A 26,729-nucleotide genomic window follows, 5' to 3' on the forward strand; every position below is an offset into this window, starting at 1 on the left:
GCAGGGCGCAATTGGTGCCAATTCTCTGGTTGCCGGAGAATCGGCGGCCCTGGCCTCGGAGCGGCGTGGCGCAATTTTCGACCCCCTACCCGGCGATTCTCCAACCCGCCGCGGGATCAGAGAATCCCGGCCACCGATCTTTTTGTGGCAGGTAGGTCTCTCCTCCGTTTGGTGGAGAGGGTGGGTTACTCAGCAATTGTGATTTCAGAGCATGCCCCACATTTTGTGGATTTGCTCCTAAAGTCTTGTCTCTCCCAACTTCCGTCATGGAGATTGGATACAGCATTGTCAGCAGACAAAGAAATTGCGAACGCATGTCCACTGCCATTGGGGAATATATTAAATTTAATAAAAGTGAGCCTTTCTCATCTTCTACATTGTGGGAAGACTTTAAGGTGGTTATCAGGGGGGAAGATAATTTCCTACAAAGTACACATGATAAGGACTGTGAGGGTGAAGTGGCAGAGGCTGCTGGACTCCATCTTTGAGGTGGACCATCATTACTCACTTGCCCCAACCCCAGAGTTGATGGCAAGCAGCAAAAAGCTGCAGACACAATTTTAATTGCTATCAATGGGTAATGCGATGGGTTCAAGGGGTGTATTTTATGAACACTGTGAGTAGGTCAGTTGCCTTTTAGCTCATCAGCTGAGGTGGCAGGCAGCTTCCCAGGAGATGGTACAGATAAGAGCCTTGAGTGACAGTTTAGTTTCTGTCCCGCTTAAGGGCAATCCGGCTTTTGAAACATTTTATCGGGACCTCTATAGATCGGATCCCCAGCGGAGGGTTCGGCCATGTCAGATTTTTTGGATGGGTTATCCAACCCAGTGGTGGAGAGGGAGAGCCAGGAAGATTTTGAATCCCCTTTGGGCCCAGAGGAAATTAGGAATGTATTGGGTTGATGCAGACGAGTAAAACTTCTGACCTGGATGGTTTTCCAATTGAGTTTTATAAGAGGTTTATGGAACAATTGATCGGCCTGATTTTACATATGTTTAATGACTCCTTGACTTGGGGCTCGTTGCCTGTTACACGTGCGCAGGCCTCTATTTCCCTAATCCTTTAGAAAGCCAAGGACCCAACGGAATATGGATTGTATCGACCTATTTCACTGTTAAATGGGGATGCTAAGTTACTTGCAAAGGGGCTGGTACTCTGGTTGGAGTCCACCTCCCAGAAGTGATCTTGGAAGACCAGCCAGGTTTCATCAGTGGAGCGGCAATTGTCGGCCAATATACGTCGGCTATTAAATGTTGTCTTCTCCCCCTCTTCAGGGGTAGTGGAAGAGAAACTGAAGCACGTTAATGTGAAGTTTTGAGGGAATTGAAAGTAAGGCCAATGTTCTTAAAGTCATATTACGAAATGGGCAGATGATGGATAGAAGTGATTGGAGAGTGGGACCTTGGGTGGATGGGAGCAGGGACTATAGCATTCTTAGTGACGGTGGAGACTGGATAGAAGACTATTTGAGAATAAAATACTGAGGATGTTGAAAGTCTAAAATAAACACAGAAAATGCTGGAAATAGGCAGCAGGTCTGACTGCACCACTGGAGATACAGATGGAGTTAACATTTCATGTCAATAACCTATCGTCAGACTGGCCAGATCAACAAGCTGAAACATGAACTCTATTGCTTTATCCATAGGAGCTGCCTGATCTGTTAAATATTCCCGATGATATGAGGATAACTTCTCTGTGATATTTTTGTGGATTCGATTCTGGCCTGGGAAGGGAGATGGCGATGGAAGCATTTGGCCTGAGGAATGTGGAAAAACTGTCTCAGTAACTGAACTGATGTGGGGGAAGAAAATTATCAAGCATTACATCAAAGTTCCACACCTCCTTATTCAGCCTGAAGCGCTGGCAATGAAGGAGATTGATGAAGTTAAGGCCAAAGGATTGCAGGTGCCAGTGATGTCAAAGAAAAGGTTTTGATTTTGATGATTTTAAGATGTAGGAATGTTTGACTCATTCACGCCTTAAATCTCAACCAGGAAATTGAAGATTGTAGAAGCAGCCTTTGGGATCAATGTAGGAGGCTGACAGATAAAGCTGTGCATCATCAGTAGACATGCAGAAGCTGGCATCATACTTCTGGATGATATTGCTGAGCAGCAGTGTGAAAAAGAACGAGCCAAGGTTTCAGTGCAAAGCCACTTTCTCACAAGCAATGTTTCAGTAATGCCTTTGACTTATCGATTGCAAAATTGTTAATTTTCCACGAGCTCATTTGGTTAAGAAAAGCACTCCTCTGGGCTGCTTTGTGGAATGAACACCCAATTGGGTTCAACTGAAAGACAATGATTTCAGTGAGGTATTTGGGGGTAATTCTAATCAAACCTGCCGGGCAGGAAACCCCCAAAGATAAGATTGAGCACCAGTTTCATATCTCATCGGATTTGAACAAAGGGTAAGACATCAGCTTCATGAGATAGGGGGTAAGGCTGAATGTGCCGCTTTCACATCTGAACCATAAGAAAGCAAAAGTTTGTTGCCAAAGGTAAATTAAAATGTAATAAGTACATGTAGCTGAGACTCTCGTAACTGATTCAATAATTGTACAGACTGCACAGTCTTCGTTTTCTTTTGACGTCACGTTTCTGCTGTAATGTTCGCAAAAATCTTGGTCAATCGAAATTGCAGGTATATGTGTCCTCCATGATCCCCATCCCATTTCCCCTTTGTGACAAATTAATTAAATATGCAGAATGGGGGAGGGTCTCATTGCAAATAGTGTTCCTCAGGGAGCAAGGGAAATTAAGTGTTGTTGCAACATATTATTTACTGCAGCTTATTAATGGGGCAAGGCAACAACGGGGAATAAACAAACAGCATTCTCTTATGTTGAAAGAAAAATTGGTTTGATGAGGTGGCGGTGCAGAAAGAAGGGGACTGGGTGACATTTTGGGGGAAGGTGCCCCCTCCCCATGCCTGACTGAGGTACCCATGCCTTCTTTTCTGCCTTTTTTTTCTGCAGGCCCTATAAAATAAAATGGCCTGCCTCTCTTGCCAGTCTGATTACGCCAATCATATTATGGTGTGGCGGTGTATTATTCAAGTCAATAGGCTTGCTTGCCCTTTCATTATTCACTTAAACATGGTGGGCAAGTTGCAGATTTCAGTGCCGCCGAGCTCACACATTACGGGGGTTGACTAAGGGGTGGGCATGACCACCTCCCCCCCACACCCACTGAAAATAAATCCAGTGAGGGCATGTAAAATCCAGCCTATTGTGATGGCCACCAAACCTTTTTGTGTGGAACCTACTGCAATTAGTCACAAGCCTCCATGCATCCCTGCCCTCCATTTTGGCAAGAAAGTGACAATTGACAGGATAGCTTTGTAGTCATTGCAGCAAACAATGTCATTGTTTTGCAATGCATGTAAGCTGTTCGTAAGTTAATAAATGAAGAAGCCTGTCGGACCTCTGAGGGGCCTTCTAGGTTCTGGGGATAACCTGACTCATTTTGTTTTTATCACACTATCCCTTAGCTCATAGGGATCAACTGAGCTGCAGAGTCAGCAGCATGAGAATGGAGCAGGTTACGTTGCCACGAAGAGAATCACAGACAAGATGGATCTTTCCCTGGCTTGATATCCACATATCTGCCTACAGCTGTAATCAGCAGCAGGGACCAGGCTAATTGTTCTCCACTGTGACATAGAAACTAACTTGCAGGGGATGAAATTCATTTAAGCATCTCTACTCAGACTCATTTTGATTCCCCGGACAGTGCCATGGGCAGCTACCTGCGTGGGTCGCAAAACATTCTTCAATGATATTTAGAGGTGGCGATACGCAAATGAATTTCTCCTCATCATAGCTCTGTGGATGACATTTTCCAAATGAGCCGAGAGTGGGGATCTACCGTGGCTTACCTATTCAAGGGGAAAATTCTCGGTGCTTTCAGAGGACCAACAAAATTAATTTTGAGCTCAATGATTTATTATTTGGAGAATCAGATTATTGGTGTTATCAACAAAAGACTTGCCACAGAGGACCACGATTAGTAGATTATTGATATACAAAGGTTCCTTTCATCTACTTTAATGTACAAAACAATCTATTTTAAAGCTATGAGTTTGACTGAAATTGTACTCTGCAGGAGTGAATCTTTCATTTACTGAATCATTCCATTCTTACCGTTCCTGAAGACGGCTTTGCTTTACTGATTTGAATGGTGTGGATATGGTTGATGAGGGGTCCATGCTCTCTTTTGCAGGTTGACCTTGACAGCTCACAGTATGTACCGGAATAGAAGTTAGCCCAGATTGTACCATGCTGTGCATTGAATATACCTCAGAACAAGTCAGGCCTGGGCTGAGACTACCTGCTGGCTCCACGATATCCTGGCTGGTTCGGATAGAAAGGCACCCTTAAATGGCAATTCATCTGTAAACGATCAGGAAAGAAAACTTTGTTGTGTTGAAAAGCATAAAATTCAAAGTCACCTCAGCCTGCAGAATATCGCATTTTGTTTATAACTTTGCAGATGTCTACATATGTGCAATTCTAATCTTTTTTGAAACATTAACTTCACAATGCAAATAATAAGACCTAAAATATGAGGCAACAAAAATTTTTCTTGCATGCAGATCACTGAATATAAATAGCGAAACAAACAATGTTAAAGTTCATATAACCGTGACATGTTTAAGGTCACTTTTGGATTAGAATAATACCTGGAATTTCTACTAAACAAAAAATATGCTGAAAAGCAATGAGCGTAGGGATGTGTATGCTGCCTCCTTCTTTAACTAAAGCCCAGAGCGGAAAAAGAACCTCTCGGCCAATTCAAGATTTCAGTACTTTATTGATCCTGTACATATAGGTCAAAGAGTAAGTTGCTGATGTTCTTTGTTAAGCTTGTTTTAAGTTAAACCAAACTTTTCATGGTTAGATTTATATTGACTCAATTTTATAGAATATCACTTTGATCTTCATAATCATTTAATAGTGGATTGACTAGAAATTGTATTGGTGCAGTTAATTAAATACTAAAACTATTTATGAGCATAATACATCCAACTGCAGTTCTTTCTATGTTGATCTAAGAGTTAGCACAGCTGGAGAGTTTAAAAGATATTTATTCATTTTATACTGAGGTGGATCGAGATGGAGAATACAGCTACTGCTTATTTAGTAATATAGTTGAAAGCAACACAATTTCCATATCCTTTCTATTTCCTGGTTATGAATGGCTTTGTAGTGCACTAAGTATAGCTTGTGTTTGATTCATATTGAACTAGCATTGCATTAAAATGAGAAGAATAAAACCTTTCATTTCTACAGTTGTGCCTTTTTTTTGCAAATTGGTGACTTATTTTAAGATCAAAAATATCAGCAGTCAAGATGGTTAAGTGTCCACTTCCATAGAATCCTTAGAGTGCAGAAGGAGGCCATTTGGCCCATCGAGTCTGCACTGACCCTCCGAAAGAGCACTCTATCAAGGTCCACTTCCCCACCCTATCCCCATAACCCCAGTCAACCTGCACATCTTTGCAGACTAAGGGGAATTTAGTACAGCCAATCCATCTTACCTGCACGTCTTTGGAGTGTGGGAGGAAACTGGAGCACCTGGAGACATGGAGAGAATGTACAAACTCGATACAGACAGTCACCCAAGGCAGGAATCGAACCTGGGTCCATGCTCTGTGTGCACATGTACAATAGGGAGCTCAAAAGGGATGATAGAAAATGTGAGACACCTTCTGACAGGTAATATTGAGGGCAGCATGCTGAGTTGCATCGCAATGTGGTTTCAACAGTAGAAATAATGTCGCCTGACTGGAGAGCTGGAAGAGAATTTCTTCCTTCTTACATAAGAGTCCAGAGGTCAAAGGCTCAGCCATTAAGATGCTCCTTGTATCCTACAGTTTCCATTATGAGTGACATTAAGGGAGGCTAAATGTTCCAACTCAATAGCCAGGTACTGAATCCTGGGTGCTTGACACTCATCTGCACTGCAGTGTTGGCGTGGGCCATTCAGCTCAGTGGCCCATGAATCATCCAGTTAATATAGTCATCTACTGTCGCCACTACTGTGGCCTCATTGTTATTTCCAATGTCACAGGATGTGGTTAGCTCAGTTTTCAAAGGTAGATTTAAGCCAGAACTGATGCATGTGCCGCCCAGTTCTTAACCCAAAACATTTGTTGGAATGCATGAATAAGTTCTTCCGATTAGCAGTCTTGGTACAGTTGTCTAATCATCATTCACGAGATGCCATATTTGCATGAATGATGCAACATATACTTGTGTCAATGTGTATCGGGTTTAACACCTTCATTCCTGTCATTATCTGCATTGCAGTCATGGTTTGATGGTGGTACACTTGGTACCATGGGTGCCTCATTCACGGTCAACGGCATATTTGGGGCCAGGATGAAAGGGATTTATTTCTATGTGCATTTGAAAATGCTGATGACCATGTTTATAGTGGTGAGGGTATTTGCAGTTTGAAAGTAATAGAATCCAACTTATTTGCTCCCTTGTGAGGAATGGGCAGCCTCACGAGAGACGCTGACATCAAGGTAGAAGGATTTTCCTGTGGAGGTTTGTCACCAGTGACTGTCCTGTGGCATTTGTAATTTTGGAAAAGCTTACAATATCTGTTTTGGACAAGGACCCATCTGGCAAGGACACCCTCTTGCATGGTATCAGCCATGAATACATGCCCAGTCTTCCTGCTGCTCTGCCATTGATGGACTCATCTTCCTCCTGTATATCGGAATGGCCTAAATGCACCTGGGTCTCCTTTCTTTTTATTCATTTACAGAATGTGGGCATCATTGGCTGGGACTGCATTTATTATCCACCCTTAATTGCCCTTGTGAAGGTGGTGGTAAGGTGCCTTCTTTAACCGCTGCAGTCCCTGATGTCCTCCTCCGTCACTACTTCTTCCTCCTCAGATATTGATCTCTACCCATACGCTCATCATCAAGTTGGAGTTCCTTCCACTGTGTAATGGTGTGCATCCAACAACTATTCTCGAAACCTTTTTTGGGACCTGTTGTTGAGCTCGCCCTAAGCAATCGAGGCATCGGAATCTCAGTTTTAACATGCCAATTGCCTGTATGATGGTCCTCCTTGTGACAACATGGCTGCCAATTGTAATTTTGCTCGGCCTCCAACTGTGGGTGCCTCAGGCGGTCATTAACCCCGAATGTCCGTTCCCTAGTATGAAGGAGTAATGGCAGCTGCTCAGGAACATTTGAGTACACTTGAAGAAACACATTGGGTGGGATTTACCACCCTCATCGCGCCCTAGTTAATGATGCAATGAGGTTGTTGTCTCTCGCAAGATTCGCGACGCTTGAGACATCTCTCAAGATTTAACAGACCCTCCCAGGACATCGTGATTCCAATCTTTCCCTTACTGGCCATGATCCAGATCAGCATATTTAAATGATCCATCAGCCTCATTTAAATATGTGCTCGCCGTATTGTCCCGGCGCCCGGGAACTAACAACACCCCAGCAAGGCCTCAACAAGGTGGCATATAGTACTGATCCATACAAACATGGACCAGTCATTACGGCACCTGGGGACTCTCCCAGGCCATTGGAGACCCCAGGGTGGTTAGGCTCTGGGCAGGGTGGTACCCTGACACTCCTGCTGCCATCCAGACACCTTGGCACTGCCAGCCTGGCACGTTGGCACTGCCACCCAGGCACCACGGCAGTACCAATGTGCCCAGGTCCCAGGTTGCCCATGTCAGGTGTTGAGCCTGGGGTGCCTTGCCCTTAAGACGTTGGGTGAAGTAGGGCTCTTGGATCCTGAACGAGGTAAGTTGGGTGAAGTGGAGGGGTCTGGAGGCCACGGTGAGGTTGCTGAGGGGGGGTCACAAAATGACTAGCGGCCTCGAACAGCCAAAGTGCCATTGAATAGCGGGTGTTTCTCAGCGCCACAACCATCGAGAAACACCCCGCTAAACTTGCCCAAAAACGGACGCTGTTATTTTCCTGCTGAATCGCACCCGTTACCATGGCCACAAACCACTGGCACATTGATAGTGTTCACCAAGGTGTTCACAAGCTGAGTTGGGCCTTTGATTACAATATGAATGCAGTCAATAACGCCCTGCGCCTGAGAGCAGCCTACAATTTGGATAAAGGTTGTGGCTCTCTGAGCCTGAGACTCGAGATTCATATTTAAAGTAAGGTACCCAATGTGAGCAAATGGGCATTAATTACTCCCGGAATACATCTGTGTACTACTGACTGCAATATATCAACCGGCCCCCTGCTGAGGCCTGCAAAGAGCCTGGGGCATAGAATTTCAATGTGATGGTTATCTTTCTAGTCACTGACAGGGCATGGATTGATGCTCCAGTTGCTGCTGCCCCATGAGACAAATGTCTGTCACAACATTGTAATTCAACCTGAGTAATTTAATTTGCTATGCGCAAATTGTTTTCTTGCATCTGGGGTGGAAGACCTGGTTGGGGCAATGGGAATTACAGCAGCCCTATCCCACTCTACTGGGTCACAAGAGGATAGAGGATAGTGGATAGAAGATAAGGTCCTGGCATTTCTGGGGAGCTGAGTTAAAACTTCAGTATAAATTCACAGGGGCATCTCACCTTTCCAATGAGAACCTTTGCCAAGGAGAATCTCTTCAAAGGAAATGCACAGAAATGGGCCTTCTCTGCACTTCATGCTGCAGTGCTCAAAAAATACCAAGTAAGTGGAGGCAGCTGGTGATTTAAATGGCCAGCTACCTCTGCAATTTGTGCACGCACAAACCCTGGGCCATATCTAGTCTTGCCCCTTGTGAAGATGGGAAATATTGGGTTTGGCATCAGCGGGACTTCTAATTTCATCCATCTGGGATTTTCGGCACTTTGAGGTGGCTCTCCATTGTGGTGAAAATCCAGAAGGCAAGAGCAAGGATGTTATGTGAAACCTTTGTAAAACACTGCGTTGGCTTCACCTGGGGTATTGTGGCACACTTTGGGAATGATACTTTCCAGAATGAAGGGCTTCAGTTGTATGACGCAAATTCAATGTTCTCATTAAAGGAGCGAAAAGAAGATTTGATGGATGCGTTCAAAATCATGAGCAGACAGACTTCACAACAGGCTTGAGAATAAGAGGAAATGGGTGGGTGATTGGCCAAAGAACTAGAGGGAATGTGAGGAAACATTTATTTATGCAGTGAGTTGTTGTAATCTGGAATATACCGTCTGAGGTGGTGATGGAAGACATTTTTAATAGTAGCTTTCAACAGGGAATTGGATAAGTACTTGAAAGATAAAAATGCAGGGCTATGGGAGAAAGATAAGGGTGTAGAACTAATTGGTTAGTTGTATCACAGAGCTGCCAAAGGCATGATGGGCCAATTGCCTCCTCCTGTGCTCCTGTGTAAATCATCGGTAACAAGTCTTTTTAATTACTTTGCATCATGATGCACAACAAATTCAGCTTGCACATAAAGCTGTGCAAATTGGTTTAGTGAAAAAAGGTTGGAACATCACTGTATTACAGGACTTGTACTTTAATAGGCATCTTGCATGTAAATATTTTCACGCTATATTGCAGTTTAGGAATGCTGATGTGAGTGAGAACAAGTATTGTGCATAGAAATGTTTGTGTTTTTGCATGTCTGTCTATAGATGTCACCATGCAAAACGGATGCCTGTTAAACCATATATTTTTCAAGGTGGATGTTACTTGTTAAGTAAACACGATTTTGCAGTACAGAACGAGTATGGTTGAAAAAATACATTTAGTCGAAGCTTTTCATCTTGAGCTCATCAGGACAATCTTGAGAATACAATGCCAGGGGATGCAACAAATTTATACTGTATGAGAAGAGAGTGCTGATTGGATGACAAGTGGACTCTGATTGATAGAAGTGCTGCCATGGAAAATGCACCAGTTAATGGTGACTGACAGTTAACTATCAAGCATTGTTTGAAATTTAAGCCAGGCAGCTTGACTCATTGGCCTGGGGAATAAACCAGCGAATATCTATCATTTATTTTGTTTAGCTGAAACAGGTGCAATGTGTGTACATGTTCTTTCTTTCTGCAAAGAACACATACTAATATATGTAGTTTCCATTATTAATATACGTAGCTTCCAACTCACTGCATAAAGAAATGTTTCCTCACATTACCTCTGATTCTTTTGTCAATTCTGAATTTATGTCCTCTGATTATCAACTGTGTCACGCCTCAAGCCCAAGTGACGATTGTAAATTGGTTGCCAGCATAATGTTCAGCACACTGAGGATTATTTAGCAAATGTTGTCCAATTGAGGAATAACATCCAAATTTGGACACTGTGGTTGGAGTTTTGCAAACATGGGCTGGCTGGGTACAGTTGTAACGTGCCCGTTGTGAACAAAAGGGATGTACAGTTTGATATGATCCACTGGAACTGAAATTCAAATACCACATTACTCATTTGTGTGAGAGGCAGAATGTCTTTTTGACTTGACTGGAGCATCCTGTTAGTAGAAAATTCCACTTGTCTTGCCACTGCCTAGTAGCAGTGTGAAACAGCTAGCTTCCCTTGTTGCTCAGTTTCTGAGATAACTTGCCCTTCCAGGGTAATCTGAGGTAGGCTGGGCACTTTCCAGCATAAAAGTTAATGGCCTTAGGCCTGTTCATGAATTTGCATGATATACAGCAAGAAATTATCTGATCAGGGATCAAGGCAACCATTATCCCTCAGGTTGTCTCTTTTAAATTCATTTTTACAGGATGTGCGCATCGCTGGCTTGGCCAGAATGTGTTGCCATCCCTGATTGCCTTTGAGAAGGTGATGGTGAGCTGCCTCCTTGAACTGCTACCTACAGCATATCTGGTAGGTAGATTCACTGTGCTATTAAGGAGGGAGTTCCAGGATTTTGACCTAGCGACAGTGAAGGAACAGCGATATATTTCCAAGTCAGGATGGTGAGTGACTTGGAGGGGAACTTCCAGGCAATGGTATTCCCATGTAACTGCTGCCCTTGTCTTTCTAAATGGTAGTGGTTATGGGTTTGGAAGGTGCTGCCTCAGGAGCCTTGGTGAGTTCCTGCAGTGCATCTTATAGAGGGTACACACTGCTGCTACTGTGCATTAGTGGTATAGGGAGTGAATACAAAGAACAACACAGCAGAGGAACAGGCCCTTCTGCTCTCCAAGCCTGCGCCAACCATGGTACCTGCCTAAACTGAAACTGTATGGACTTAAGGAGTCCATATCCTTCCATTCCCACCCTATTCATATATTTGTCTCGATGCTCCTTAAATGCTACTATTGTACCTGCTTCCACCACCTCCCCAGGCAGCGCGTTCCACATATTTAGCACCCTCTGTGTAAAAAACCTGCCTCGCACATCTGTTCTGAACTTTTCCCCACGCACTTTAAACCTGTGTCCCCTAGTACTTGACTCTCCTACCCTAGGAAAGAGCATTTGACTATCCACTGTGTCCATGCCACTCATAATCTTGTTGACCTCTATCAGGTCGCCTCTCAACCTCCATTGTTCCAGTGAGAACAGACCGAGTTTCATAGAATTTACAGTGCAGAAGGAGGCCATTCGGCCCATCAAGTCTGCACCGGCTCTTGGAAAGAGCACCCTACACAAGATCAACACCTCCACCCTATTCCCATAACCCAGTAACCCCACCCAACACTAAGGGCAATTTTGGACACTAAGGGCAATTTATCATGGCCAATCTGCCTAACCTGCACATCTTTGGACTGTGGGAGGAAACCGGAGCACCCGGAGGAAACCCACGCACACACGGGGAGGATGTGCAGACTCCGCACAGACACTGACCCAAGCCGGAATCGAACCTGGGACCCTGGAGCTGTGAAGCATTTGTGCTATCCACAATGCTACTGTGCTGCCCTTATCTAACTTCTCCTCACAGCTAATGCCCTCTGTACCAGGCAACATCCTAGTAAACTCCTTTTGTACCTTGTCCAATGCATCCACATCCTTCTGGTAGTGTGGCGACCAGAATTGTACACAATATTCCAAATGAGGCCTAACTATGGTCCTGTACAGCTGCAACATGACTTGCCAATTTTTATATTCAATGCCACGACCAATGAAGACCAGCATGCCGCATGCCTTCTTGACCACCTTATCCACATGTTTTGCCACTTTCAGTGATCGGTGGACATGCACTCCCAGATCTCTTTGCCTGAAATTACTCACAAGAGTTCTACCATTTACTACGTAATTCCTACATGCATTGGCCCTTCCACTTGTCCTCACACTTGTCCAGATTAAATTCCATCTGCCATTTCTCTGCCCAAGACTCCAACCAGTTTATATCTTGCTGTACCCTCTGAATGTTTGTTTAAGGGGTGCCAATCAAGGATGCTTTGTCCTGGACGGTCTTGTGTTTCTTAAGTGATGTTGGAGCTTCACTCATCCAGGCAAGTGGGGAGTGTTCCAGCACACTCCTGACTTGTTCATTATTGTTGGTGGACTGGATTTGGAGAGTCAGGAGGTGAGGTACCCGCCGCAGGATTCCTAGCCTATAACCTGTTCTTGTAGCAACAGTATGTGTATGACTAATCCAATTCAGTTTCTGATCAATGTTAACCTGCAGGGTGTTGATAGTGGGGGTTTCAGTGACGGTAATGCCATTGACTGTCAAGGGCCAATGGTTTGATTCTTTCTTACTGGAGATGGTCATTGACTAGGACTTGTGTGGAGCAAATGTTACTTGCCATTTATCAGTCCAAGCCTGGATATTGCTCAGGTCTTGTTGCATTTGCACGTGGATTGCTTCAGTGTGTGAGGAGTCGCGAATGATGCTGAATAGTGTGCAATCATCAGAGAACGTCCCCACATCTGATGTTATATTGGAAGGAAGGTAATTGATGAAGTGGCTGAAGATTGTTGGGCCTTGGAATTGCCCTGAGGAACTCCTGGAGTGATGACCTGGGATTGAGATGACTGACCTACAACAAGCACAACCATCTTCCTTTGTGCCAGATATGACTCCAATCAGTGGAGTGCTTTCCCCCCTTCTCATTGACTCCAGTTTTGCTAGGGTTCTTTGATGCCATACTCGATCAAATGCTGCCTTGGTGCCAAGGGTAGTCACTCTTCCCTCACCTCTGGCATTTAACTCTTTTGTCCATGTTTGAATCAAGGTTGTAATGAAGTCAGGAGTTGAGTGACCCTGGCAGAACACAAACTGAGTATCAATGAGCAGATTATTGCTGAGTAAGAGCTGCTTGATAACATTGTGGCTGACCCCTTCCATTACTTTATTGATGATTGAGAGTAGACTGATAGGGTGTTAATTGTCCGGGTTGGATTTGTCCTGCTTTTTGTGTACAGGACATACCGGGCAATTTTCCACATTGTTGGATAGATGCCAGTGTTGTAGCTCTACTGGAACAGCTTGGCTAGGGGCACACTATTTCAGCATCAAGCCTGCATGGTCAGAAAATTGTCAATGGCCCGATATATACTGTTGTCAATAAGACCAATTGTATAGCACGTGGAACTGTAAGAATCCCAATGTTTTTATTGACTAGGAAAAGTAGGCTCGTGGTAGGCCACGGTAGAGAACCCCCTGGCAGATTTGTCAACTAGTAGGTCAGTTAACTGTCAGTCACCATTAACTGGTGCATTTTCTATGACAACACCTCTACCAATTAGATTCCACTTGCCAACTAATAATCACTCACTTCTCATACAGTATAAAGTAGTTACTCCCCTGACATTAGTATTTTTGCAACTAAATGTATTTTTCAGCAATACTAAAGAAAATTTACATGGAGAAAAGGCAACAAAATAATAGTTTATTAAGGCACTTGGTGTAAAGAATTATACCAACATAACAGCTACTGCCATACTGGTAATAAGATGTTCCTTCAAAATGCAAGGCTTTAGACTATATCCGGTTTCTGGTATCTTTAGTTATTTCGGCACGTAGAAGATAATAATGGATGCAAAGGGTTTCTTCATCTAATAGAGGTAGCAAATAAAACCATTGCACAGGATTTTCAGCTTTGTTAATAATTGTGATCGAGAGTCAGGCCAGGTGTATAATGGCCGACTGATCAACTGTTGCCTGTCTCACAGCTTCGCCAAATTTGAACATTCCACCCAATACCATTTAAAAACTGTCACTGCTGCGTCCATCACATGTATGATTCAAGTCATATACTGTGGGTCACTTTAAAAGGCATATGGCTGCTGTATCTTTGAACCAAATAAACTGATTCCTTCATTAGCGTCCCTCTGCATTACTTACAAATAAGAAAATAATAACCGAACAAAAGTCAAGTGCATCAAAATTCAACGTTCCAACAGTTCTAACTCTCCTTTTATTACAGTCAGTTGTGTAATGACCCTCTTTTATTATGTTTGGCAATTTAGTCTGGCAAATTATTCTAAATCCTTATTACCCTTCTTCCTTTTGCATTTGCTTTAAAGTGATATTCAATTTATTGAATTGATTCATGCTGTTCTACCTTCCTGGCCTGATTTGAGGTCACTTATAGGAACATCAATGCTGCTTAATATGTATGAGTGATGTTCCCCTGAATGTCCAATCTATACTGGAAAGCACAGTTTTCTTGAATATTTTCTCATTGCTTATCTCCATTTACACTTAGGATTGATCTGTTTGCTCTTTCTTGAGTATACAGAGCATAGGAATTAATAACTGACAATTATAAAATAATGAGAAGTGCAAGCAGAAGTTCTTCAGTTAACGGGAACACACAACTGAATGAGTTTGATCTCAAATGGATAATATAATGAAAGTAAAACGATTTTGGATTTAACATGTCTGATTCCCTCATAAAATATTCTGCACTTACTTAAAAGGAGTTGATCCTACTCGAAATAAATATGTGCTTGCAAGATTATAATTCATCGGGATAATTGGAAAGGATGTTTGGAAGCTCTCTGAGCTGGACCTTCTCCTGTGGGATGAATCCTGGTAACCAGACACATTGATTATCAATGGCATGTTTTAATTCCCCTGTGCTTACGGCAATTTATTTTGTGAACAACTGCTTGTGTTGTGCGTAAGCATAAAGCTGCAGCAACATAAAGCAAAAACTGACATCCAAAAGCATCTATTCTTTATTAACAGCAAGTTTGTTCTCCGTTGAATAGCCATGTTGGCTGGGACGTAACCCAAAGTCATTGGCATATTGTAGAAAATCATATCTTAATAATGGATAAATTGTCCATACTGATCACTAATTTAATAGACGTTACTCACACTTAAACTTTCTCTTTCTTTATAATAATAGATCCAATTTAATTTTCAATAAATGTAACTTTAAATACATTTTTGAAAGTTTCTATCTAACATGGGCCTTAGGTATTTCAGATATAAATGCAATATTAGTCAAAAGCTGCATTGCAAATACTAGCTTCTCAAGATTGCATGCTATTAAATTGCACCAAAAATGAAAACAGAAAGAACAACCCATAACTGATCCATGTGGCACTCCTTCGCTGGTTGGTGTTTGGTATAAAGACCACACAAGTGCTTCACCTATTTTCAGAACAAACTCATGCTATCAGTCAGCAAAATAGTTCAATGACAACCCAGTAAGCGGATCTACTTTTCTCAATAGGCACATATTTTAAAAGAACTGTACTATTAAGCTCATTCTTAAATGCTGTTTCATTCATTTTATTTATCTTAACTATTTGTGAATCCATTTCAGTGCACTGTACTTTGGCTGAATGATAGCAGAGATGAAATATTTGAATAAACATCTTTTTCATGACACTAACAAAAATACAATGCAGCATTTGATCTGTTTTTTAAAATGTATGTTGGATCGATGTTATTTCATCTGGTTAAAATATGCACATAACCATTTTTTTCTGTCACATGTACAAAGTAGAATGCGGAAACAGGTATAAAACTGGCATTTATGCTACATTATTTTAAACGCAGAGCAAGAAAAGATATCTCAAAAAGTAACTTACCAACAACAGGAATACATTTAAAATGTATGCAGGGCAGTACTACACCAGCATGGCAGTAGCTGACTGTTGCTCAGGCTGTATCCATGAAGTTTGTTTCTAAAAGTGCAGAGAGCACATAGTAGAATGAAGTGGGAAAAGGGCAGGAACAGGCATGTATTTTAAAGTTTCATAATTCCGTCGACATACATCACACTGCAAGGCTGACAGGAACAGCCAAATTGGACTTTGAAAACCAGTTCAACCGCACAACTTCTCAAGTTTAAACCCTTTCAAGGCAAAGCCAAATTTCTGACCCCTTGTGTTTGTTTTCTCTTTGCTTCTCTGCTTTTTTACTCACCTAAAAGTAAAAGCTAAAATAGTCAACTGAAGATCGGTGCTTCTTCCCTTTCTCTTCGCTTTCTCTCTCTCTCTCTCTGTGGTAATCCCTGCCTATAATGTACACTGCTGCACTTTCCTGAATGCTCAGGAAGCTGCTTATCAGCAGAGAGGTTCTTCTCACTGTTCACTGCTGCTTCCTCCCACACCACCTACACACGGGCCTACGCACTTTCATCATCCTACTTCACTTGCAAGCTGAAAAGGTGAAACAAAAGGTCGCATTAAATGTACATGGAAAAAAAATAGAAAATTGGTAAAACAGCCTAATAAGTCTATTTTAAAACCTTAGAACATTTTGAATGCCTGTGTAAACCAATTGTATTAGCTTTACCGATGTATTAGTCGAGTTAAAAGTACACATGCACACACACATACTCCAAAGCCCCAGGTCATTTGATTGAGAAACATTTAGTTGAAAAGGCAAGTTTCCTCTTTCATTTGTGCAAATATCTAACTTTATTTATAACTAAATTGCACTTAATTGCAATACTTGAGAATATTTCTGACATGTCTCTGTACTAATCTAACCCTTATGTAATGTATAGTTAAAGAAGGATGAATAATTGTTTAACTCATAATTCTTCTTATTTTTGAGGAAAAATATATGAACTTGGCATTGAAGTCTGCACCGCAGTAAAAATATTTAGATTGCCAATCTTCCTTAATATTTAACTTATTTTGTTATGTCAATATATAGTTCAGACTGGGAATGAGGAAGTGAGTTTCAGTTTTATTTTGAAAGTAAAAAGTAACATGGCTTTTTGTTTGACCAGAATGGCCAAAATCACATTTGTAGTCTCAGTCCCATGCCTTTATTCAGAGTGTGTACATTTTATCTTCCATTTCATTAATAGAATGAAAGCCATTTTTAGCTATATTATTTTATTTCTCATCTAGATCTTCTGTAGCCTGTAATGGTTTAATTGGGTTTTCAAACATCAACTGCATTTGAGATTTTAATTTAATAGTGGATCATATCTGCATGTTATTTCGGGCAGTGTGGGCACATGAAACTGGACATTTTTTAAGAGTCTGAATCAGCATAAGCCTTACTAAGTTTTGTTGTTCCTACTCGATAAACATGTTTGATCTCAAATGGAACAAAGGTCCAGGGGTTCTGAGACTTCAAAGCATATCAGAATGTAATTGCTACACTTAACCTGATATGATCATGCGGCAATACATTTTATTGATTTGGAATTGTCACAGATAAGTCCAGTAAATTCAGCATTACTGGTGAGGCGGTTAAATTGGCTCTCTGCCAATAAAGAGCACATTTTACTTTTTCACATTTTAATTGCTGCCATGAGGTGATTAACTGCTTCCAACCGTGTTGACATTGCTACCTGGCTCCTCTGATTCATCTATCAGGAATGCGCTTTATCAGTTTTTAGCTGGATCCCTAGGTGCAGCTTCTTCTGAAAGTGAAAAGATTTCTCCTGAGGTCAAAGAAGACGAGGGAAAAGGGAGATTTGAAGTGGGAAGTAAAGGAAAGAAAAGCAATTTTTCCTAAACTTCAACCGACATTCTGTTGGACAATCATCGAATGATTTACAACTGGGTCACAAAAATGATTGGTCTTCCAGATTAATCTTTGTGCGAAAAAAATAAGTATGACAAGTCATTTCATTTAGTTAACCATAAATCAACTTCACTGCATATTAACATTATTCTGGGTCATTATAGTGCTCAAATTCAGGGCAGCACGGTAGAACAGTGGTTAGCACTGTGGCTTCAAAGCACCAGGGTCCCAGGTTCGATTCCCTGCGGGGTTGCTGTCTATGCGGAGTCTGGACACTCTCCCATGTCTGCGTCACACGCAATTGCAATGCTGTGGCCACCTCATCGTCTGCACAATTCACGATGCTCTGCCCCCGATGGGCTGAGTTCCCAACGCCGCAGGACACGTATCCTCATAGAAATTGGGAACCTGGTATGGCGGCTGTGGACTGTGTTCAGCACCACCACATTCGTCTGGGATCCATGCCGCTGGCCGGGGTGGGGGCTTCAGCGAGGGCTGGGGAGACTGGTGGGAGGTTTTGGCCAGGGGGTGGGCTGTGTGGTCACAGTTTGTGGGTCGGGTCGGTGCACAGTTGGCGCCATGTTGCACGGTGCGCACGCTGAAGGTCATCAGCCGTGTGCATGCGTGGCCCAGGACCCTGCCATTTACCGGTCATTTTTGGTGCAGGAGGCGAGAGCTTTGGTTGGCGCCGGTGCTAGTCCCTCACCGGTACCGAAATCGGTGAGGTGTTTGCGCCGATTGTTTACGTGTAGACCTTCCACGGATTCTCTGTTTCAGCTGGCTCTTAGCCGCAGGAACGGGGCATCCCGTCCGTTAGTTACTCAGTGTTGAAAGTTTGCACCAAATGCTTGATTCTAATTTGATGCCGAATATTCCTGCTTTTTTTTAACCAAATCACTTTACCAACAGAATGTGTTGCCTTTCAAAGCTAACTGTTGCCTCTGTGTGTTTCTTGCTGCTACTCAGTTGGTAGCCAGGCCAAATGAATCAGCTCATTAAGGAGTCCTGGAGATGTGGGGGGGGGGGGGGGGGCAGGGGGGGGGGGGGGGGGAGGGGGTTACAGCAGAAAAATTCATTCACTTATCTTTAACTTTAATGTTTTATTTTTACAAATATTCCGACCTATTGTATTTCATATGCATTACGGAGTTAAGATGATCTTAATCTTGATTAAGCCACGATCATAAAATTATGAATAATTCGGATCTCCTCTCCACTTGCTTACAGTGAGTCAGAGGATATGGTGGAAGTTTGCAAGAGATGTAATGAATAAAGCAAGTAAATTGAGGTAAAGTGTTATTCGATTGCTTGAAATATGTTAGGAAATGATCTGAAATCTAAAGATTATTTGTGCTGCAGGTATTTTTGAAGTGTGACGCAATTAAGAAAGACTTCATATATTACACAATACTTAGAACTAATGATTAAAATGAAATCCAATTTGATGACTTATGTGGATATACTGACTTAGAATCAAATCTTTAAATGCTGCCACATCCAATCATGAAGAGTGGTGGACAATTAAACAATTAAATGCAGGTGGTGACTTCATAAATATCCCCATCCTCAATGATAGGGGAGCCAAGTTGCATCAATGCAACAGACAAGACTGAAGCACTTGTAATCATCTTCAGCTTGAAAGAATTATTCAACGTGGCCTTCTCCAACACCATAAGTGTCACTTTCAGATAATTCCAAGAGGTTGTTAAGAGATTAGTTGTCTTTCATGTGGAGTAATGAACACAAAGTTTGTTTTATATAGGATTAATAACTTTTTTATCTTTTTAAAAATGTTTTAAATTTTTTATAATTTTAGAGTACACAATTATTTTTTCTAATTAAGGGGTAATTTGTAACGTGGCCAATTCACCTATCCTGCATGTCATTGGGTTATGGGAGTGAAACCCACGCAGACAAGGGGAGAATGTGCAAACTCCACAGGGACAGTGACCCAGGGCTGGGATTCGAACCCGGGTCCTCAGCGGCGTAGGCAGCAATGCTAACCACTGTGCCACCATACTGCCCTAGGATTAATAACTTAAGAGGATATTAATCAACAAGAGTATTTTCATACAGTGAAGGCTGTAACAGATACTTAGAACTTTATTTTATTTCATCTCGGTATGGCACCTGAGGTCTGCCCATGGTGGATATTGGGTGAGTTCACATGGAGGGTTGGCACTAGAGATGCCATGGGTCCACACAAGTTGTGACTAGGTTGCCACAAGGACCATGGGGGTGGTTAGGAGGTCATGTCTGGCATGGTTGGCACTAAGTTGACATAGGGGCTAAAAGGTTCAATGAAGAGTGCAGAAGAGCATGCCAGGATTAGCATACCTAAAAATGAAGTGCCAACCTGCTGAAACCAAAACACAGGTCTACTTGCATGTCAAATATCAGAAGTAGCATGAGATAGACATAGTCAAGAGATCCCACAATCAACTGAGCAGATCGAAGCTCTGCTTGCCATGCTGCATACAGTGATAAATAGTGGTGGATTAATAAATAACTAACTTGAGGAGGAGGTTCCATAATTATCCTCATTCTCACTAATGTGGAGAGCCAGCACATTTGTTCAAAAGACAAAACTGAAGCATTTGCAACTATCTTCAATCAAAAGTGCAAAATGAATGATCCATCTCTGCCTCCCCTTGAGATCTCCACTTTACAGATGCCAGTCTTTAGCCAATTCAATTCACTCCATGTGACATCAAGAAACAGTTGAAGGTGCTGGATACTGCAAAGGCTATGGGCCCTGACAAAAATCTGACAATTGTTCTTGGCTCCAGGAATACCTGGGCCCTGAGCCAAGCTGTTCCAGTACAGCTACAACATTAACATTTATCCAGAAATGTGGAAAATTGCCCAGGTATGTCCGGTCCATAAAAAGCAGGAAAATCCAACCTGGCCAATTGCTGCTCCATCAGTCTGCTCTTGATTATTAGCAAATATTGGGAGGTCTGTAAACAGTACTATCAAATGGCACTTACTCAGCAATAACCTGCTCGCTGACGCTCAGCATGGTTCCACCATAGCAACTCAGCTCCTGAATTAATTGCAGCCTTGGTCCAAACATGGGCAAAAGAACTGAATTCAAGAAGTGTGACAAGAGTGATTGCTTTTGACATCAAGGCAGTATTTGACAATGTGGCAGCAAGGAACCTTATCAATACTGAATACAATGAGAAGCAGGGGGGAAATCTCTATTGACTGGAATCATGCCTGCACCATGGAAGATTTCTGCGGTTGATGGAGGTCACCCATCTCAGTCCCAGGACATCTGTGCAGGTTTTCCTCAGGGTAATATCATGGGCCCAACAATCTTTAGATGCTTCCAATGATCTTCCTTCGTCATAAAGTCAGAAGTGAAATCATGTTAATTGATTATTGCACAATTTTCGGTCCTATTGGCAATGTCTCAGATTCTGAAGCAGTCCCATTTCCATTTGCAGCAAGAGAATATTCAGGATTGGGTTGGTAAGTGCCAAGTAACATTTGTATCACACAACTACCAGTCAATGACCATCTCCAATAAGAGTGAATCTAACCATCTCCCCATAACATTTTGTTGCAGTCATATCACTGAATCTTTAACAATAAAAGTCATGGAAGTTACTATTGACCATAAACCGACTGCATCAGCCATTAAAATACTGTGGCTACTAGGTCAGAAGAATTCCATAGCAAATAACTCAACTCCTGCCTCCATTAAACCTGCAAATAGTCTACAAGGCACAAGTCAAGAATGTGATGGAATGCTCTCCACATGGCTTGTATGAGTGCATTTCCAATAACTCTCAAGAACCTAATATCCTGGACAAAGCAGCCCACTATCCATCAACTTCAACATTCCCTCCTTCCACCACTGATGCACAGTGGCACCAGTGTGTACTATATGCAAGATACACTGCAACAACTCACCAAGTCTCCTTCTACAACACGTTCAAACCCACAACCTTCAAACCCGCAACCTCTACCATCCAGAGAAGGATAAGGGCAGAAGATGCAAAGGAAGAGTGCTACCTGCAAATTCCCCTCAAAGCCACACACACCTGATTTCAGGCTCTAATAATAATATTAATCTTTATTGTCACAAGTAGGCCTACATTAACACTGCAATGAAGTTACTGTGAAAAGCCCCCAGTTGCCCCTAGCTCCATTGTCATTCCTTCACTTTCACTGGGTAAAAATCCTGGAACTCCCTTCCAAACCACAACTTTGACAAAGAGTCATCGGACTCAAAACGGTAGCTCTTTTCCCTCTCTACAGATGCTGCCAGACCTGCTGAGATTTTGCAGCATTTTCTCTTTTGTGTTAGATTCCAGCATCCGCAGTAATTTACTTTATTCTAACAGTACTGGTCCTGTGTTGCAGCTTTGCCAGATTGACATCTTATTTTTTATGATGCTATGCGTTGCTCCTGGCATGCCCTTCTGCTCTCTTCATGGAATGAAGGTTGATCCCCTGGCTTGGTGGTAATGGTAGAGTGAGAAATATGCCAGGCCATGAGGTTACATATTAGTTGAATACAATTAGAACATAGAACATAGAAGAGTACAGCATAGAACAGGCCCTTCGGCCCTCGATGTTGTGCCGAGCCATGATCACCCTACTCAAACCCACGTATCCACCCTATACCCGTAACCCAACAACCCCCCCCCCCTTAACCTTACTTTGTGCTGCTGCTGATGGCCCAAAGCACCTCATGGATGCCCAGTCTTGAGTTGTTACAACTGTTTGAAGTCTATCCCATTTAGCATAGTGGTAGTGTCACACTACACAATAGGGGTATCCGCATTGCCATTGTTAAGATAAGGACTGTGCAGTGGTCATCCCTACCAAGGGTAGTATGGTAGCCCGTGGTCAGCACAGTTACTTCACAGTTCCAGGGTACCAGGTTCAATTCCCGGCTTTGGTCACTATCTCTGCGGAGTCTGCACGTTCTCCCTGTGTCTGCATGGGTTTCCTCCGGATGCTCCGGTTTCCTCCCACAGTCCAATGATGTGAGGGTTAGGTGGATTAGCCATGATGAATTGCCCTTAGTGTCCAAAAATGTTGTGTGGGGTTACTGGGTTATGGGGATAGGGTGGAGGTGTCGGCTTGGGAGGGTGCTCTTTCCAAGGGCCGGTGCAGACTCGATGGGCCAAATGGCCTCCTTCTGCACTGTAAATTCTATGATTCTATGATTCCATGATACTGTTACGGACATGCATTTGCGGCAGGCAAGTTGATGAGGATGAGGTCAAGTATGTTTTTTCCCTTTTGTTGGTTCCCTCACCACCTGCAACAGTCCCAGTCTGACACTTATTCTTTTTGGATCTGATCAGCTTTGTCTGCAGTGGTACTATCAAACGCTCTTGGTAATTGACATTGAGGTCTCCCATTCAGAGTACATTCAATGCCCTTGCCATCCTGATGCCATGAGACTTCATGGGGTCCAGAGTCAATGTTGACCACACTCAGGGTAATTCCCTCCTGACTGTACACTACTGTGCCGCCACCTTTGCTGTCTGCCCTGCCAGTGAGATAGGACATGCCCAAGAGTAGTGATGGTGTTTGGGACATTATCTGTAAGGTACGATTATGTGAGTGTGACTATGTCAGGCTGTTGCTCAACGAGTCTGTGAGACAGCTCTCTAAATTTTGGCATAAGCCCCCAGATGTTAGTAAGTTGGACTTTGCAGGGTCGACATGGCTGGGTTTTTCATTGTTGTTTCCGGTGCGTGGGTTGATACCAGATGGTTAGTCCGGTTTCATTCCTTTGTATTTTCTGTGTAGCAGTTGAATACAACTGAGTGGTTTGGCGAGACCACATCAGAGGGCATTTAAGAGTCAACCATATTGTTGTGGGCCTGGACTCACATGAAGACAGGTTTCCTTTCAGTGAACCAGTTGGGGTTTTATGAGAATTGACTATGGTTTCATAGTAATCATTGGACTTTTCATTCCACATGTTTTACTGAGTTTTAAACTTCCACCATCTGCCTTGGTGGGATTTGAATCCAGGTGCCCAGAGAATTAGCTTTGGTCTCTGAATTATTAGTCCAGCAACAATACCACTATGCCACCACCTCCCCAGGTTACTTGCTTGAGTTCAGCTAATGATCGGAATGGACTGATACTTCTCCACATGAAAAAAGGACAAATCAGAGGGCTAGAACTTACAAATATTGGGCGCAATTCAACCATTGCATTTGTTCAACCGGCGCTAATCTGGGCACACTGGTTAAATAGCAGGAAAGGGCAAAATTGAGATGTGTGGCAGGCGCAAACCACTTTGCATTTCACCCGGCCCACTCCCGAAGGCGAGTTCCGGATCACGGCCAATAATGGCGAGCAGATCATTAACGGGCGGTACAGTGGCACGATGGTTAGCACTGCTGCCTCGCAACACCAGGGACCCAGTTTCAATTCCAACCTTGGGTGGTCGCCTGTGTGGAGTTTGCACTTTCTCCTGTGCCTGCATGGGTTTCCTCCGGGTACTCTGGTTTCCTACCATAGTCCAAAGATATGCAGGTTAGATGGATTGGCCATGCAAAATTGCTCCTTAGTTTCCAGGGATGTGCGGGTTAAGTGGGATCATGGGGCTGTTGAGATAGAATGGGAGCCTGTTAGGGTGCTCTTTCAGAGGGCCGGTGCAGACTCGATAGGCCAACTGGCCTCCATCTGCACTGTAGGGGTTCTAAGATTCTTCACCTTTATTTGCATTCATTTCAATCTTATTAACAAGATTGAAGTTGAACACAGTGGCCTCCCGGGAATTAATTGACTCCCCTAAGAGAAATCATGCAGGTGTCATTTATCACTCCTTTTTAAAAATATGAAACTGGCGCAGTGGCAATTGAGTGGAAGTGAGGACGTGAGTACCTATTACCATTTTCCAGCATGCAATTCAAGGACACTGGAGCTGCTGCCACAGTGCTCGGGAGGAGTGGAGGACCCTCAGGGGGGTTAGGCTTGGTTGGGGCCTGAAGTATTGCAGGTCGTGGGTTGCTGCTGGGCTGTTGAGTGAGGCCTTCAAGCCATTTTTAAATATTGTGGAGACCCATAACAGGAGCAAGTTGGCGCTTCAGCCTGTCTGTCCCACCAAATACTTCCAGGACAGAGCCTTGCTGTGCCTTCAATGCTGAAATTCAGTTTCACTCCCTTTCACTGTGACCAGCCTCCAACTGTGCAGTTGGAGGCTATTGCAAATGAGGTAGTGCCTTGTTTTAAAAAAAATAAATTTAGAGTACCCAATTCAGTTTTTCCAATTAAGGGACAATTTAACTTGGCCAATCCATCTAGCCTGCACATCTTTGGGTTGTGGGGGCGAAACCCACGTGGACACTGGGAGAATGTGCAAATACCATACAGACAGTGACCCATAGCTGGGATCGAACCTGGGACCTTGGCACCATGAGGCAGCAGTGCTAGCCACCATGCTGTCCTGGGTAGTGACCTTGTTAGCTGTCAGAGTGCTTCACAACTGCATGTTGTGTTTTCTGCTTGTTCCGGCTGGTGGCTGCAAATGCCTGAAAGTTCCTGTTGTTATTTCCTTCCTTTTTTTGTAGCTGGAAAGAAGGACATTTTCTAAGATATCTGGTTCCTGGAACACCAGGCTCAGGGAGTCCAGAAAACAATCCGGTTTGAAGCAAGACGACGCTGCTCAACCTGACGCGTGACATTGTTCCAAATGGGCCACCTGCTAACGCCATTGGAGAAATGCTTTCGTAAATTGTTGAAACTTTTTTTTTGCTTGTGTCGTAAATGCTGCATGTAACTGGCATGCCAACATGGGTTAAACACACAAGAAGTCACGGATGTTCAACTGCACCTTGACTGTCAGTGGAATATGTGGATGCCAGGATTTGGGTCCGGTGTGATTGGGTCGTGTGGGAGGGCCTGCACAACTGTGACTCCTGGGGCAGCATTCTCCCCTACCCGGCGTGACGGAGGGTCCCGGAGTAGGGGAGTGGCGCCAACCACTCAGGGGTCGCGCCTCCCCAAAGGTGGGGAATTCTCCACTGACGTCACTGCCGGCGCATGCGCGACGTGGGGTTCTCTTCCGCCTCCGCCATGGAGGAGGCCGTGGCGGCCGCGGAAGAACATAGTGCAGCCAGGGCACTGGCCCGGAGTCTGAGCGGGTGGCCCCGACCGTGGGCCAGGCCACCGTGGGGGCACCCCCCGGGGTTCGATCGCCCCCCCAGGACCCCGGGGGCCTGCTCGCGCCGCTGAGCCCGCCGTTCCAGAGGTGGTTTCAACCTCGGCGGCGGGAGAGGCCTCCCAGCGGTGGGACTTCGGCCCATCCGGGCCGGAGAATCACCGCCGGGGTCTTTCCGATCGGAGTGGCGAAATTCCTGCCCCCGCCACTTCCCAGGTGGCGGAGAATCTCTGCCATGGCGGGGGCGGGATTTTAGGCACCCCCCAGGCGATTACCCGACCCTGCTGGGGGTCGGAGAATTTCGCCCCTGAACAGAGAATGGCACTGATAGGTGGAACTAGTCACACAATAATGGACAGATAATTTCTACGACAAATTCCAGACATGAAAACATATTCTCAAACTTATCGTCCGTTTCTGTTGAGGAACCTGTGAGGGGTGATACCGTGTGTTTGCTTTTTTTTAATGAAAATGAGCTGTCATAGCTTTGTATTGGTACCAATGTGGAAACGGTGATGTTTCCTTGTTGTTTAATGGTAAGTATGATAGGACGAATGTTACGGAGTTGATTTTCAAATCTTTGTTACTGTTGACTGCTTAATAAACAAAATATTCTCAACTCTCAAGTGCTTACTCCAGGCCATGTCTCAGAGGATGATTAATGCATAGCATCTCAAGGAAACTTTGAAACCTGAACACTGTCCCTGAACTCCAGGCGCGTCAGCACCATAGAGGCAGCTGCCAACAATCAAACAC

The 26,729-nt window shown here is 43.6% G+C and overlaps 1 protein-coding gene across 3 annotated transcripts in view; it reads right to left on the reverse strand.

Annotated features, from left to right (window-relative positions):
* The window catches only part of LOC119978655 (receptor-type tyrosine-protein phosphatase R-like), a 115,515-nt gene extending 99,030 nt beyond the window's left edge, over positions 1-16,485 (reverse strand). Inside the window, exons 1-3 of one of the 3 annotated variants that reach the window (XM_038820443.1) lie at positions 16,268-16,485; positions 15,931-16,026; positions 4,148-4,396 (exon numbers count right to left, since the gene is read on the reverse strand). In XM_038820443.1, the coding sequence (XP_038676371.1) occupies positions 4,148-4,293 (146 nt within the window). In that variant the 5' untranslated portion in view covers positions 4,294-4,396; positions 15,931-16,026; positions 16,268-16,485. Of the gene's footprint in view, positions 1-4,147; positions 4,397-15,930; positions 16,136-16,267 lie in introns of those variants that run through there. The other 2 variants (XM_038820441.1, XM_038820442.1) reach the window with 2 other exon arrangements.
* Between the last annotated feature and the right edge of the window lie 10,244 nt (positions 16,486-26,729).

This window comes from Scyliorhinus canicula, chromosome 15 (genome assembly GCF_902713615.1).
Source record: "Scyliorhinus canicula chromosome 15, sScyCan1.1, whole genome shotgun sequence".
Classification (NCBI taxonomy): Eukaryota; Metazoa; Chordata; class Chondrichthyes; order Carcharhiniformes; family Scyliorhinidae; genus Scyliorhinus; species Scyliorhinus canicula.